The sequence below is a fragment of the Fukomys damarensis genome, unplaced genomic scaffold (genome assembly GCF_012274545.1).
Source record: "Fukomys damarensis isolate Sample0158 unplaced genomic scaffold, DMR_v1.0_HiC HiC_scaffold_5, whole genome shotgun sequence".
NCBI lineage: Eukaryota > Metazoa > Chordata > Mammalia > Rodentia > Bathyergidae > Fukomys > Fukomys damarensis.
This window is the reverse complement of record NW_022900917.1, coordinates 43,536,863-43,553,789: the sequence shown is the minus strand read 5'-3', so window position 1 is coordinate 43,553,789 and position 16,927 is coordinate 43,536,863. Positions and strand designations below refer to the sequence as shown.

Genomic DNA, 16,927 nt, shown 5'->3' with positions numbered 1-16,927 from the left:
AGGGTAAATCTGAAGTGCTCTCTCCACACTGCCTGAAATACATAACTGGTCTGTAGTAAAACACACTAAAATTAAAAGGTACATTCTACTTTGTATTCTTAATTCAGAATAAGAAGTCAACTATATAATACTAAGTAAATGGTATTTTATAGTTCTGACATTTCCATATGCTAAATGAAAATTGTGTTCTCTTACCTCTGTTTGCTGTTCTGGCAATTTCATATTGTCAAAGATTCTGAAAACAATTCTAAATAAATCTTGCCACCAGTGTTTTTCGTATGTGTGGCCATATGTTTTCATTATTTCAAACATTACTGTTAAACCCCTAAAATGACAAAAATATAATAGGAAAGCTACAATATAAAAGAATGTCCTTTTCCTAAGATAGTTTTACTTTTACAAAGCTACTAAAACAGAAAGTTTATAACTAGCCTTTAAGTAATACATCATGCCGGGTTTTGTTTAAGAATTTTAAGTTGTATAACAGGTTTCTTTAAAATACACCATTCAAGAATAAGTCCAAAGGATTTGGCCCTATGTTTGCTTTTTACTTTTATTCACACCACTCCAGCACTTTAAAACTAAATGATATTGCAGGTTGAAAAAAGATCATCATTTGCGTGAATATTAATTTTGTGGCAAGGAAGAAGTGCATTCACAGCAAGCTAAGAGCACAATTATATTTTGACGAATCTTTTTTCATATGGATATGGGAATTTTAAACTACCACTATAAACCTTGTATAATATTCCCACACAAAAAGATTTCTAAAATGAATCAACAAAAGTGTAAGGTCCATAAGGGAAGGGGTCTGCATTTGTTTTGTTTCCTGTTATATCCTATGGCTAAAAGGAGGGCTTATTACCTAGGCGGCAAACATTACATATTGTGGGAGAAACAAACTGTTCATTGCCTCCTTCATTCTTTTTCTTTCTTGAAGTAATACTTTCATAAAACCATTAAAAGTTTGACCTTTTCTCTATATGTTACATTTTTCAGGCAAAATATAGGCAACCTTCAATTTAGAAAAGGCTGTTTCCAGAAAAGTCTGTTTTAACTAGAAGAAAATTTTCTCTTAAAGATTTTATAAAAACTGGTACACAGTCTAGCTCACTTGCTGCTGTGCTAATCTAGGCTTAGTACATAATCGGTAGGTAACAGCTTTCTTCTTTTTGGAGACAGGGTCTCGCTGTTGTAGTTCAGACTGGCTCTGAACTTACTATGTAGCCAATGCTGGCCTCTGACTCATGAAGATCTTCTTGCCTCAGCCTCCAAAGTGCTGGGATGACAGGTATCATAGGATCTTAACAAATGTTTTCCATGTGAATGTGCAAAACAACATTACAGGATATTTAGTCCTATTTTAAATTTACAACAGTCTATTTTATCCTCATAACACCCAATGTAGAATATAAGCAATAGCAGACATTGTAGCAGACACTTGTCAGAGTTCTGCCACTGGAGGATATATTCAGTTTCCCCCCTTACACTGAGATATATATGGTTCTTCTTCTGCCATTTGCTGACCTCAAAGTCCATTCCTTCCTATTGTAACAGGAAGACTGAAGACAGATAAGGAGATGTGTGCAATCCCTCTATACTCCCATCCTTAGCTTCAAAGCAAACAAAGAAATCAAGTCTACAGAGACTTTTACTGTTGCTGTTTTTATAATGCAATACCTGAGTAGCTAGTGTAGAGGAAAAAATAATTGGGTGGGCACGCTAGGCTAATTATTTAACTCCAAATCTACAGAATTTGAGGGGTCAAATGAGAATGAATGTAAAAGTTCTTCGTAATTATGGTGTTACACAAATTATGGTTGCATTTTAAAATGTAATTTAAATAATAGCCCACGCAAATCCTGAGGTGAGGTAAGAAAAATCAAAGGTCATCACTAAGGAAAGTTCACAGACAGTTTCTTTCTCCTCTACTAACTCGAACACATACCTACAGTAACTCTTTCTATAAGAACTAAAACCCACCCATACTATGAACATGGGATATGATTAAGAAGCAAAGAATCACGGAGATAGGGCAAAGATTGGCTAAAGAAGTAGATAGGTACTCCATCAAAAAGATTTCTACAAATAAATAAATAAGTTATGTGGCTGGACATTTTAATCAGGGCTGTCTTTAACAAGTTCCTACTAGGTTCCTACTGCTAAACAATCTACCATGCCTAAATACAAAATAAAATAAAATGTTTTATAATGTCCTTGTAATTACTGAGTTTTAGGACAAATCCCTAAAAGTCTGAGTTTGATTTTAGATTATTTAGCCACTTCATAAGAAGCTCTGTTATAAGAAATAGTGTCTTAGCTCATAACTCAAATTTAACCTTATGGCTCTGACATTTCTATCATTGCCTTGGTGCAATTCTGTGCTACATTTATAATTTAAAAAAAGTTTAAGAAATTAGTTGAAAGGGGGATTGCATAATATAAAATCAAACTCAGGATAGGCTTAAATATTTGTTGAGATATATTAGGACATACAAACTGGCCATTTCATATGGGAGTCAAAAAGTACAGGATAAGAAAAACTGTAACACTTGTCCAATTACATAATATATGTAAGAGTTCCTTTATAAATGGACTAAATATGTTCATATAGCTCTTTTATAGGGAATAGTTTCCTTTTTACGGGGTACAGTACTGAGGATTGAACCCAGTGCCTTCACACTGAGCTGTATCTCCAGCCCCTTTTAATTTTTTTTTTTTCCTTTTGAGACAGGGCCTTATTAAGTTGCTAAACTGCCCAGGATGGACTTTAATTTGCAATCCTCCTGTCTCAGTTTCTCAGAGTGCTGGGATTATAGACACGCACCACCAAAAACATTGCTGGGAATACATTTTTGAAAGTTTTCTAAATAGATTGTTTTTACTCAAAATTATGTTATTGACCATATTTAAATTGTTTTTATTCAGAACTACCAAGTATATACATTTAAAAACTATATCTTTTAATAAGAAATGAATTTTGCCACTAACCTGTTTCAATGTATGAAGAAACAGTGTTTAAAGTATTAAATTAAATTAGAAGCTAATCAAGAGTAAATAATCAAGTTTTAAGGAAAGTTATTTATTTCATTTTGCTCTATTTAATAAAATAATATTAATATACTTTGCAATCTGCCTAGTAATTACCACATTCGATGTATCACATACTGTATGGTATTTTACCAAGAACTTTTGTTAAAGTCAAAATACATCCTTCAAAACTTGAATTTCAAATACTGATTGTTACCTGGTTCTTACATCTAATTTGCATCTATTGATGATACAGGACAACTCAAAGAGAATTGGGAACCATCCTCTCACCCACACCCTATCTTCAGGTGCCACATTCATATCATCACTTGTGTATTCCTTGAAAGCCTTCAAGAAGAAAGGTAGAATTATTAAAGGCAAAACAAAATGCTTGCATATTCAGTGTATTATTTCTCAAGAAAAAAACTGTAAATGCTTTATCCATCAAAAGCAAGCAATTCAATCACAGTAATTTATAAAAAGATGAAGACTATAACTGTCTATGAAGAACACTGAACTAAATAAAATCCAAAAATTAGCTTTACTGCCACCAGCTCTTTGCAATATTAACCGTTAAGTCCAAGTTCCCATTTATCATTTAAATAATTCTGATAGCACACACATATATTTTCCATTCTGGGAAGGTGGTCAAATGAACTGATGTATGAAAAAGTACTAGGTATTCCATAAGTCTGTTTTAGCATATAGTAAAATTCTCTTGCCAAATCTATGATGTATCACTTTTCCTTATGAGAGTTACAAGGAAAAATTCAGATATTTAAGTTAAAATTAGCAGCCAGATTTTCAAGTTAACCTTTTATTTTAGAGCATAAGCCTACACTAAAGTATAGTCAGTTTACGTCAGTGCTGCAGAACACAGGCAAATAAGCAGCAGTATAGGGAACGATTAAAAACAAGGATCTAGGGTTTAAATCTTGGCTCTTCTTTACCAGCCCTGCAACTAGGGGAACATTTTAAAACTTCTCTGTGCCTTACTTTCCTTATTTTGTGTAGTAGTATAACACTAGCTGTCCAATTAAGTTGTAATAAAGATTGAACAAGTGAATACATGTGAAACACCCCGAAAAATGCCTGACAACTTTAATAATGACTACTTATAATTGCTAATCATCATAATTCAGAATCAAGTCCAGACTATTTTTGGGTTCACTGAAAATAAATGCTTCTATGTCCTCAATTCCAAACAAATTTGGATTTCAGGTTAGAAATAAAATAAATACTCAGCAAAATTTTGTTTACTAAATGATGCTATACCTGAGGTCTATCAGACACATATTTTGCACAATGGCGAATAAGTCGAATTGCTTCCATACTTGTGTCAGGAAAAGCTGCATTGCACGCAAATTCAGACAAACACTTCACTGCATCCTGGAAAGAATCAATGGTCGCTGGAAAGTGTTTTTCAAATACAAGGGCTAAAACAGAGAAAAATTTATCAGCATAACTAAAAATTTTCAATTATAGTCAAAATATGTCAGCCTCTAGATGTAATGCACATTCCTCATAGGTTATTAAGGGCTACGATGTCCAACAAATAGGAAGTTCAAGCCTATCTCTATCACTCACCTGCTTGTCCTAGGTAGTGAGGCAAGTGTAACATGAACATTTTATTTATCTAGAAACACCTATAAAGTAACTGGTACACAGTGGTACTGAATCAACTTTGTTGAATAAATAAAATTATTTATCCTCTCTGTATCTGTTTCTTAATCCATAAAATGGAGATAACACACATAAGATAGTTGTAAGCACTATGCAAATATTGTTAAGTCCTTAAAATAATATCTCAAGAACAATAAATGACAGCCATCAGGATGTCATGACTTCTGATGTTGATGCTGGTCATCACTACCAACTTCTACACAGGATTAATTTATATACTTAGTACTTCAGACTCCTTAAAAGTCAAAGGTGTCAGTACAATGCAGAGATGGGAAAAAAAAAAAAAACAACTAAAGCTTGGCCTTATGACTTCCTGCCTTTAAATATCACCATTAATTCTAAGATGTGAGGGAAATTACTTAATCTCTCTGGGCCAATTTCCTAATCTATTTTTTAAAGGAGGGTTAATAAAAAGTTGTGAATATAAAAGAAAATATGTAAAAAATGCTTATTGTGCATGCCATGTAGTAAACCCTCAATAAATATCATCTATAGTAATGATACCATTTGTCACTATGGATCTATAGGCAATATTTGGTAAATTTAACCCTATAATCTTAATGTACTCAAATTACCATCTGAACATTTTTTTTGTTTTTTTTTTTACTTGAATACAGTTAGAAGACTACTCACTGACAATGTGCCCTGTTGTTTGAAATGCAAGTTCCACAATGCTTTCATCTTGATCAGATGCTGCTAGATGAAATACAGAGAAAATGTTCTTCCATCCAGACCGAATGTTAGCAGCTTGAGAATTAACCATCTGTGCTATACACCGTACAACCATATCTCGAATTGTTGGAGACCTAAAATATTAATATAATTGCTTGGATATGCATACAGATAAAATTCTCCAGGTACTCCTCCCTATTTTTTCCTCTGCCATGGAAAATAATAAGGTTTTACTGATATTAAGCCATTCAACAAACATAATACCTGTTCCGTTTCATTATATGTTCAAAAGGTCTTAAGAAATCCTTCTGGAATCTGAAATTTGCAAGCTCCCCTTTCTCTAAAAACTTCATTGACAACTGCCTCAAGGAGTCTACTGCAAAAATAGCTACATCTTCATTAGGATTACAGCCAACCTGTAATGGCAACAAAATAATGAGATACTAATGTCAGTGGTTGGAAATCTACAATTCTTTATTTTTGTCTTAGAAAAAAATATAAAATTAGCACAGGTAGGAAAATCCTATGATTCTTCTTGAAGGCACTAGATAAGTTAAAAATACTTCTGAACAAAGATATAAATACTTCAAATTCTTAAAACCATGAGTAGTCTTTTTTAAAGAATAGAACATACAGGGTTTCCAAATTATGAAAAAGAACACAATTCCTTGAGAGGAAAAACTGCTTCAATTAGACAAGGAAATTTTAAACATGGAAAAACATAAATGTAAACAAATACTATATTTATTCAAATACCTTATTAAAATGATCTCCAATAACTTCCCAAATCCGAGACCACTGCAATCTTATTCTTCCCATGTTGTAGTACGATATTTCTACTATCTTTTGCAGACTAAACATTCTTGGGTGTGTAGTAGAAAGCAATTCATCCATAGACACAGCACAGAGCCAACGGACAAAATCCACTATAACATAAATACATTTAGTTTTTTCAGCTTTAAAGTTTTTTTAGCCAAAGGCCAGTGTGTAAAAAGAATAAATATACACACTTACCAATAGCATTTCCATCTAGCCTTGTAGATCCTGTAAATATTCTAGGGAAAATAAAATACGTTTTGAAAATTTATAGTCTTATTTCTGTTATGTTAATTCAAAAGAAAATGGCCTGAGGTATGACCGTTTTATCTGTTTTAAGTAAACAAAAAAATCAGGCAGTCGAATGATTTTCATTATATAGTTCAATAAAAAGAATACTGTAGTCTGAATGCCTCTCCCTTCCATATCCAAATGTATCACTTTGTATTCAATGTTAACAGAGTAAAAGTGTATACTCTCCTAATTTCACTAGTAGACATACAGATATCAGACCATACAACAGTTTAGAAGGAGGAAAACATTAATTTGCAAAACCAATGAATCAGTATAAGACTCTTCAATTTTTTCCTATGTATTAACATTAAGCAAGTTTTAAAAAAATTAATCTTTATAAAAGTAATGTATATTTGATTAGAAAATTCACTTATAGTTAATTAAAAGTGATTTGATATAAACTTGCAAATGGTCTCAATTTAACCAAGTGGCTAAACCACTTCCCTTACGATATTCAAATGTTTAACGATAGTCAAATGTTTAAAGTTAAGCTACACTAACCAGTTTTGGCTAGCTTTCTTCGCAGACCTTTATCTGTTTCAGTTTCATTAAAAAATTCAGCATACACATATTCTCTCTCTCTTTTTTTTTTTTTTGGAGCCAGGGTCTTCATATGTAGTTCAGGCTGGCTTTACATTCACTATGTAGCCCAGGATGGCCTCAAACTCTGGGCAATCCTCTTGCCTCAGCCTCCTGAGTGCTACGATTACAGGCATGTGCTACCATGCCAAGCTCTTTCTTTTTTAAAGTCTGCATTTTTAACCCACATTGGAGGTTTGTAAGCCAAGGGTTTGATTTGAGTAAACCTTCACAGGGTACACAATATTCCTCAATGTAAAATGCATACAACAGGATTTGCATGATAAAAAGGAAAACATAAAGCAGGAGGTCAAATGGTAAACTTAGTAATAAAAGAAGTAGCTACCAATTGTACTATTATTCTATGTGCTTTACATATGTCTATTTAATAATAAAAAATATACTGGGAAGTATGTACTGTTATAACCCTAGTTTTATAAAAATAGAAACTGAGACACAATGATATTTAATAACTTCTTCAAAATCACAGAACTAGTAAGTGCCAGAACCAAGATTCAAATATGGACAGTCTAACTAACCTCTTAATCACTTTTCTACATTGTTCCATACTTACCTGAACAAAACATGCTCTGAACATTTGAAATATATTTTAAAGAGCAAAATAAAAGATAATAGAAGTAGGGAGACAGATGTTTCTCAAATAGGAATGGGACCAAGAGATGGAGAAAGGTAGGAGGAGGAGGAGGGAAAAAGGGATGAAAAAGGAATTAAGGTGTGTTATATACATGTATCAACTCTCCACAAGGAATGTAAACACTATGTACTGCAAATATTTACATGTACAAAGAATGTATGTGTTGAGGAAAGAAAAAAGAATGTATGTGTGTGTTTGTTTGTATATTTCTGTGTTTCCAGTTTTTCCCTACTACCACAGTCTGAATGTTCTTATATTTTTTTTAACCTCAGTGTCCTTGTGTGTCTTCTGGCAATAAGTAACACAGATAAGACGGGAAATTCAAAATCTGAACTCCTGCCAAAGAAAATCTTAAGATTTTCAGTATTGTTCTTCTTGGTAGAACAGAGCAACAATTTAAAAATCTGCAAAAAACACTACCTGGGAAGAAAATCCAGAGTAAGGTCCCATTTACTCCAGTGGCAGAATGGACTCAGAAATTTAACATATAAAAGCTCTCACATGAACAAAAATGAAAACTGTAGCCTAAACTATACAAATGTGATCAACTGCTCTCAAACTAGAGGTATTCTCACGGAAAGCAAAGGCTATAAAGAAAACCACACCACAGATGGAGTTAACATTAAAAGTACAAGAGAAGTAACAAGAAAAGGCACAAAAAATTTATTTTTAACTGAGAACAAAGCAAATGGCAACTGTAGAAGAGTAAAGAACAGAAGTAGAAGTAGAGATTATACACAACCACAGGGAAAGGAAGCAACAGATTCTGAAGGCCATGAAATGGTAGAGAACAAAGGTAAGAAAGACCAAGAATTACCATCAGCAGCAGTGAGAAAGGCCTGTAGGTTCCTGTGGAAGGTATAACCATGTATCCTGGGTAAGGGCATTTAAATTCCTCCTAACTTTGGCAGCCTCTGAGGGATCACTCATTTCTAGCAAGACTCTACTAAAGATAAGCCATGAGGGAAAACACAGCAGTCTGTGGAGGTTTGTAAAGTTTAGCAATAATATGCTAAGGAAGGAGAAAAGAATTAGGTTTCACAGACTCAGTCTATGAAATGGATTCTACATTCTCAGTATAAAAAACAAAGAACAAAAGCATGAAAAGTCATATTTGCTAATATTAAAACAGGGCCGAAAAAAGCATATGGAGATAAAAAAAAATTGGTAAGATTACTGCTTCATCCATATCATAACACCAATGCAAAAGAAATGCTGGCAAAAAAATTTTTTTTAGAAATAAACTTTTAAACTATGTATCAAGCCAATGACCTGATTCCTATAACTATAAATGGTTTACTGTAGGTGACATTTATTTCTCAGGATTAACTCAAAGATTTTTATAAACAAAACCAATTGGGATAAACTATGTATTTCCTGATAGGTGACAGAATGTCCCAAAGTGTAAGATGGGCTTCTGTAAGTTAGCTCTAGTATTTTTAAACAATTAATAAAAACAAAAACTATAATGATAAGTAACTTTTTTAGCTTTTAGAAGTAAATCATTCTTGGACAAATTCTATCCCCTACAGTTTAGCAACACTTATGAAACAGGTCTAGTTTAACAATACCTAGAAACTTCTGTCTGCCTTTGCAATGCCAGAGGATCAGGTACTACCAAATTAATGTGTTTTAGTAGTCTCCTAAATTCTAATTTTCAACCTGTGGACATCTGGGAAAAGGTAATCTTTTTTTTTTTTCTTTTGGGTTTTTTGAGATAGGGTCTTACTATGTGGTTGAGACTGACCTGGAACTCACTATGTAGCTCAGGCTGGTCTCGAACTCACAGTGATCCTCCTTGTCTCAGTGCTGGGATTACAGGCATGCAACAGCATGCCTGGCTGGAAAAGGTAATCTTAGAGGAATTCTAGAAGATAAGGTTTTACATGCCAGGCATTTAACAATCTGAAATACTCTACAGAACATTTTCCTTTAGAAAATAATTGCACTGGGGAATTCTTGGTAATGTATGTAACACATAAATTCTAAAGTCCTTTCCAAAGGAGTTTATAAGAATCTCCAGCAAACACCATTTTATGCATAATATAGTTATGTACCTTATATTCAGAAAGATAACATTACACTGTACTTTCAAAGACTGATAATAAGGAGAGCAAGTTTTCTATAAAGGAAATAAAAGGTAACATAATATAGTTATGTACCTTATATTCAGAAAGATAACATTTACACTGTACTTTCAAAGACTGATAATAAGGAGAGCAAGTTTTCTATAAAGGAAATAAAAGGTTTATTTGTGTACGGTTTTGTTTTGTTGTTTTTGATACAGGGTCTCATTACGTACTTCAGGCTGGCCTTGAACTATGTAGCCCAGGCAGATCTTGAACTAGTGGTGATCCTCCTGTCTTAGTTTCCTGAATGCTGGGATTATAGGTGAGCCACCACAAAGAACACTTATTTTTGTCTTTTAAATTTTAATTAGTACATGTTTGCAGTACATGATTACCTTCTTGTTGATGAATTAGTACATGCACATAACACATCTTAATTGCCTTTACTTTCCCTTTCCCACTGTTATCCCTCTATCTCTTAGCCCTCTTTTCATTTATAAAATATCTATCCCATTTCCTACTATCTTTTATTCTTTTTACTTATACTTTGGGTTTCTGATATAAGAGTAAACGTGATACTTAAAGGTGTGTCTGATTTATTTCACTTATTTCATTTATTTCACTTAATTATCATCTCAAAGTGCATCCATCTTCCTACAAACAACTCAAATCTATCGTTCTTCATAGCAAAGTAGTACTCTAATGTGTATAAATACCACGTTTCCTTTATCTGCTCATCTGCTGATGGACATATAGGCCACTTCCAAGATTTAGCTATTAAGCCGTGCTGTTATAAACTATAAGTACACATGTTATCACTGTAAAAAGAAACCTAGAAGGGCAATGGTTGGGTCTAATGGAATTTCTACTTTCAGTGTTTTGAGGAATCTCCATACCGCTTTCCATAGTGACTGTACAAATTTACATTCCCAATAACAATGCAGAAGGGTTCTTTTTACCCTGTATCCTTGTCAGCATTTATTATTACTTAATTTCTTGATGACAGCCATTCTTTCTGGAGCAAGACAGAATTTCAGTGTTGTTTTAAATTGTATTTCTTTAATAGCTAGAGATGTTCTACATTTCTTCATTATTTATTGGCCTTTTGTACTTACGAGAAGTGTCTATTCATTTCAGTTGTTCAGTTTTTGACTAGGTCTTTTGAGAGAGTCTAATTCTTTTGTTCTTCATATACTATAGTTATTAGTACTCTGTGGCATTAGTAATTTATTCCCATTCTTCAGGTTGCTCTCGACTCTGTTGTCATTTCCTTTGCTGTCCAGAAGCTTTTTAATTTCATATGATCCCATTAGGTGGCTTTTATTTTTCTAAGTTTATTGGCACATTTTAGGTATACAGTACAGGTACATTTACCATGGCAATCTTGTACCTTTACATGATGTAATTGGCCCACGATGTTACTTCTTGTGCAACTGGGGTTCTATTCACAAAGTCCTTGCCTACACCTATGTCTTCAAGAGTTGTAACTGCTTTATCCTTCAAATGATCCTTTCTCTTCTAATATGTAGATCTTTGATCTACCTTTAGTTTAGTACATGTTGAGAGACACAGGTGTAGATTCAATCATCTCCATGTGTATAGCCACTTTTCCCAGCACCGTTTGTTAAAGATGTTACCTTTTCTCTAGCATGTTTTTGATCTTTGTCAAACATTGGACGGCTCAATGTGCCTGGGGTTGATTCTGTAGCCTCTATTCTGTTCCATTAATCCACATATCTGATTTGTATCAGTACCATACTGTTTTAATCACTGTAGTCTTATAACATAACTTGAAATCCAAGATTGTGGAACTTCTTTGCTCTGTTCTCGTTGTCCAGAACTGCTTTTGCAACTGGTTCCATATGAATTTTAGGATTGTTTTCTCTAGTTCTATGTGAAATGTTGTTGGTATTTTCACTAGGGTTGCATTAAATTTACACATCAGTTTTGGCAAATGGCCATTCTGACATTACTAGCTCTGATTATCTAGGAACAGGGGTTATCTTTTCATTTTCTAATGTCCTCTTTAATCTCCATTTTCAGAATACTATAATTTTCATTACAGAGGTAATTTGCTTCATTTGTTAGGTTAATTTCTAAGTATTTAATTTTTCTTGAAGCTATTGTGAATAGTATTGTTTTCTTAATTTCTTTCTTGGTAGGTTCATTAATAGTGTGCAGGAATGCTACTCATTTCTGTGTGTTGATTTTGTACCTTGTGTTCTTTTTTTCAAAGTTTATCATTTCTCAAATGCTCTTTACTATTATAACTCAAATTTTCATATCATTTACTTCCTTCCAATATACCATGAACAAATCAATCAAAATTACAGCTACTTCATCATCTAAATCACAGTATATCATAATATAGTTTAGGAAAATTATTTTGAGAATATATTTTTTTCTTTTTACTAGTGATCAGTATATAGCTAGTGCTACAGAATTGGAACAGTAATCATCTGCAAAGGAAAGAAAATGTATACCTTACCTATCCACAGCAACAACAACACTTTGAGAACTGGTTTCTCCGATGGATTCCTGAATACTTGCAATCTGCTTCCAATCCACATTTCCTCCAACTACCATACATAAAAGTTATTTCAGTTAAAAAAAAAATTATATGAACAATACACTTAGTTTGAAAACACATTTCTTGTTCTTTTGTTTTTATTTTTTTGAGACAGGGTCTCACTATGTAGTTCAGGCTGCCTTGAATTCACTACGTAGCCCAGGCTAGCCTCAAACTTAAGGTGATCCTCCTGATCCAAGTGCTGGGATTACTGGCATGAGATACTACACCCAGCCTTAAAGCACATTTCTAAAATCAATCATGTTCCTAATAAGTGAAGAAAGGGTTTGAATGAACAATTATTTTCATATTGTTTATCAAGGACAAATGTGCTTACTGAGCAGTACACTAGGCTGTATACGAGACATGGTTATAGGGCACAAACTGTTCGCAAAGATCACATAAATTAGGGGTATTGCAAATTTAGATAAAATCAATGTTTAATTAACTTACCCTAGTTTCAATGATACCATCTGTGGATGATTCCAATTTCATATAATTAATATTTCTCAGTCATTTAATCTTTAATGCCCTAACTACAAATGCTTGCTGGCAACTCTACCTGTATGGTCTAACTTTCTCTTATTTAAAGTATCACTTATATTTCTCTCGATCTGTTCCCTAAGTCAGACAGGATCCCCTTCAACTAATTTGCACACCATCTATTCTACTCCATTCCTATTCAGTTCAGGCCCTCATATCTTACTTAGTCTTGGCTACTGATACAGTTCCCTGGCTTACTGTCCTGCCACTGTTTAGTCCTCTCTTTAGTATCTCTCTCACTCTCCTGCCAGCTACCACTCCAAAATCATTACCTTCATTTTGTTCACTGGGATAAAGTACAAGCACTTCAGCCCAGCATTGAAGGCACTTAGCTTCAATATTTCAACCAACATGTGTCTCTATTCATGTTCTCTCTCAACTATTAAAAACTTACCTACCAGATGCAATTTGATTCTCAATAAAGGATTCCTCTCCATTTTTCTTATCTCTGAACCAAGATTTTACTTAATAAGCATTACTCAAATCAAATTATTTTCACAGTTTCAAACAAATTATCTTATGTATGTTAATGTTGCCTTCTCACCTAGATAAAATGTCATATTCTCTAAGTAAACATCTATGTGACTAAGCTATTGAATTTCCAAATATTAATATTATCTTAGAATGGAATGCCTGTAATTCAAATTTTAAAATGATATACTATGTACTCAATAAACTTGCAAGTTTCTAAAAATAATTAAAGTATAGAATTTTATCACAGAAGAAAATATATAGTGAAGCTGCCCATTATTGGTGAGTTCTTTATCCATGATTTAACAAACCTGGGATCAAAAATATTTAGGAAGAAAGACTGCATTTTTAACTGAACATGTATAACTTCTTTCCTGTCATTATTGCCTAAACAAGTGTTCTGTTTACAGAGCATTTACATTGTAGTACATATTATTAAGTAGAGATGGTTTAAGTAGGACAGTATGTATAAGTTATATGCAAATACTATGCCACTCTACATAAATAACTTGAAAAGTCCTTGGATATTGGTATTTCCAGAAGTCCTGGAATCTATCCTACATAGATAGGTAAGGATGACTATATTCATTCTTTGTTACATGGAATATTTGGTATACAGATGCTGTAATTAAAGGAGAATATTGGTTCTAGCTGGCTCCACTGTCCATATCTTTTTCTAGCTTCAATTCTGACTATAGCATCCTGCTTGAGAAAGTTATCTGCTGTCTGGGTAGGTGGGAACAGATGGACACAGCAAGGCAGACGTCTTCCAAATGAGCTGGATGGTCAGCATCAAGACAGCCTGAAACATTGTAGTATATTATTAAGTAGAGATGGTTTAAGTAGGACAGTATGTATAGGTTATATGCAAATACTATGCCACTCTACATAAATAACTTGAAAAGTCCTTGGATAGTGGTATTTCCAGAAGTCCTGGAATCTATCCTACATAGATAGGTAAGGATGACTATATTCATTCTTTGTTACATGGAATATTTGGTATACAGATGCTGTAATTAAAGGAGAATATTGGTTCTAGCTGGCTCCACTGTCCATATCTTTTTCTAGCTTCAATTCTGACTATAGCATCCTGCTTGAGAAAGTTATCTGCTGTCTGGGTAGGTGGGAACAGATGGACACAGCAAGGCAGACGTCTTCCAAATGAGCTGGATGGTCAGCATCAAGACAGCCTGAAGGAGAGGCTCTGCACAATTGATGCTAACAGACTAGTTCCCTCAAGGGTCTAGACTCAAAATCAGAGTCTGATTGAAAAAAAAAAAAAAAAAATCAGCGTCTGATGAAGCCACAGGATTGAGAAGATTAAAAAGAAAAATAAGTAACATAAGAGAAAGCATAAATAAAAAGACGGAGTTCCAGAGTGGTCTGGAAGCTTGAACTGTTTTTATAAGTCAAGGTTTAAAAATGTGTCTTTATGTAAATCCCCTAACCCTTTCTTTCTGAAGGAAATACGAAGGTCATTTCATATTTTTGCAATCTAAGTAGCATAACAGCACAATGAATGAATTAATTTTAATTCATTTTAAGTATACCAGCAAATATCCTCATTTGACTAAAACTTTTAATAGATAAAAATATTTCACTGCCGTTTTGTTTAATTTAACCTCATCCTATAGTCCCACTCACCAAAATTGAGCCCATGCAATTAACATCTATTATTATTCTGGCCTTTCATACACTTACGCCTTTTGAAAGATAATCAGTGCATTCACTTCACTTGACTGTAAACAGTTTTTGTTGTATCTTATGTTACTTCATGAAGTAATTATAGTTCTTTTATAATATTTAGAGTTAAACTTCCACGTTATGTTAAGTCACCATGAAGGTGCTCAGGCAGTTCTCAATTTTGTTGCTGGATCATCTAGGAATTAGGTCTACACCTGCATCTCCTAGATCTCATGCTAACCCAACAGCTATGACTAAAAATGTTCAGTCTTTAACTTTTTTATATCTATTTTTGCTAGTATTTTCCTTTCTTCTACCAGACTGAACCTGGTAATTCCTGGCCATTAAGTGCAGTAGGGGAACTTTGGGGATAGGTTCTGCACTGACGGAAGAGTTTGTGTAGGCCTGTGGTGTCTTTAAAAAACTGTGAATGTGAAAGCTTCCTCCAGTTGCCCCCACTAGACCTGTTATATAAGCCTTCACACATTTGTCTACTTAAGTCTTAAGACAGGTAATTCATTTGCAACCTTTTCCCAGTCTCAAGTAGGGTACTGAGAGTAAAGGTCATTTAATATTGTGAGCCTGACTAGACTCCTTTTCCTACTTATTTATCTTGCTTTTCTTTATAAGGTTGGATGAAGGGCATTTAATCAAATTATATTTCATTGGTACAATAAAGTGATTTATAATAAAGAGGTTAATAATGACTTTTGCTATTTTTTAAAAAGAATTTAAAAATTCTCACCTAGCCCCAGGCCCACAAATTCATCAGGAGCCTGATCTTTTGTCCCAGTAAGAGATCCTTCTCTCCCTCTCACTGTTCCCGAAATGTATCGAGGTTTCACTCCAGTTCCTATAAGTTGTGCCAGCTCCAACTGACTGATGCACTTTAGAATCTTAATCATAAAAAGGAAAAAAAAAATTTTTAAAATAATATCCTCAAAAATATGTAAACACATGAACTTAGGATTTAAACACTGATTACAATACAAACCACTATAAAAAGTTGAAAGTACATAAAATGTACCAAATTAATTTTCCCCACTAATCCATATCAATGATACAATCAATATTTAGCATTACCTCATTTTATAAACCAAAGAAAAAAACTGAAAAAAAAAAGTTTGTACCTCATGCCATGAATTCCCTAAATAATTTCCATCTGTATGAGCCACCGTGATAAGTGTTTTTATTGTGTCAATATTCTTTTGCTTCATTTCGGTAATACCAGAACTCACTGTAAGTAAAGTAAATCTTGCTAGTGCCTGGACATATGCATCTCTTTCCAGCTACCAAAAAGAGGAGGGAGGGAGGGAAAGAGGGAAGAAGGGAAAAACAGAAAAATCTATTTACATGGCTGTAAATATAGTAGATTGATCTAATTCCTTACTGACAAAGTTGTTTATTTAGTAAGTTTTTAACTGACATGTCATGAATTGTATACAGTACTGTAAAATACATTTTTAATTTTTAATTGATTGTGCAGAAAACATAAATATCTAAAATCTTAAAGCAATGGAGATTCCAATTCAGGCTGATATTTTAGTGGTAACAAATTCAAACGTTTCTGAACACCTATCAAGTACAATGCAAAAGTACTAGTAAAAACTGCTCTTTTTCTCTTCCATAGGCTGTATTTTGTTATGTACTAAGCTATAACATTCATGTTTAAATAGGAAATAAGCTTTAAAAAAAAGAAAGAAAAAGCTGGGCATGGTGGCACACGCCTAATAATCCCAGCACTCAAGAGGCTGAGGCAGGAGGATAGCCGTGAGTCTGAGACCAGCCTGGGCTACATAGTGAGTTCCAGGTCAGTCTCAACTACATAGTAAGACCCTATCTCAAAAAAGCAAAACAAACAAA

At 33.6% G+C, this 16,927-nt stretch overlaps 1 protein-coding gene across 5 annotated transcripts in view; it reads right to left on the bottom strand.

Moving 5' to 3' along the window:
- The window catches only part of Arfgef1 (ADP ribosylation factor guanine nucleotide exchange factor 1), a 116,213-nt gene that overhangs the window by 20,819 nt on the left and 78,467 nt on the right, over window positions 1-16,927 (bottom strand). For all 5 annotated transcript variants that reach the window (XM_010611473.3, XM_010611476.2, XM_010611475.2 and 2 more), the window contains 10 exons: window positions 16,195-16,353; window positions 15,810-15,960; window positions 12,287-12,377; window positions 6,400-6,440; window positions 6,142-6,311; window positions 5,650-5,801; window positions 5,347-5,519; window positions 4,306-4,466; window positions 3,248-3,378; window positions 196-325 (listed from right to left, as the gene is read on the bottom strand). In XM_010611473.3, the coding sequence (XP_010609775.1) occupies window positions 196-325; window positions 3,248-3,378; window positions 4,306-4,466; window positions 5,347-5,519; window positions 5,650-5,801; window positions 6,142-6,311; window positions 6,400-6,440; window positions 12,287-12,377; window positions 15,810-15,960; window positions 16,195-16,353 (1,359 nt within the window). The remainder of the gene's footprint in view (window positions 1-195; window positions 326-3,247; window positions 3,379-4,305; window positions 4,467-5,346; window positions 5,520-5,649; window positions 5,802-6,141; window positions 6,312-6,399; window positions 6,441-12,286; window positions 12,378-15,809; window positions 15,961-16,194; window positions 16,354-16,927) is intronic.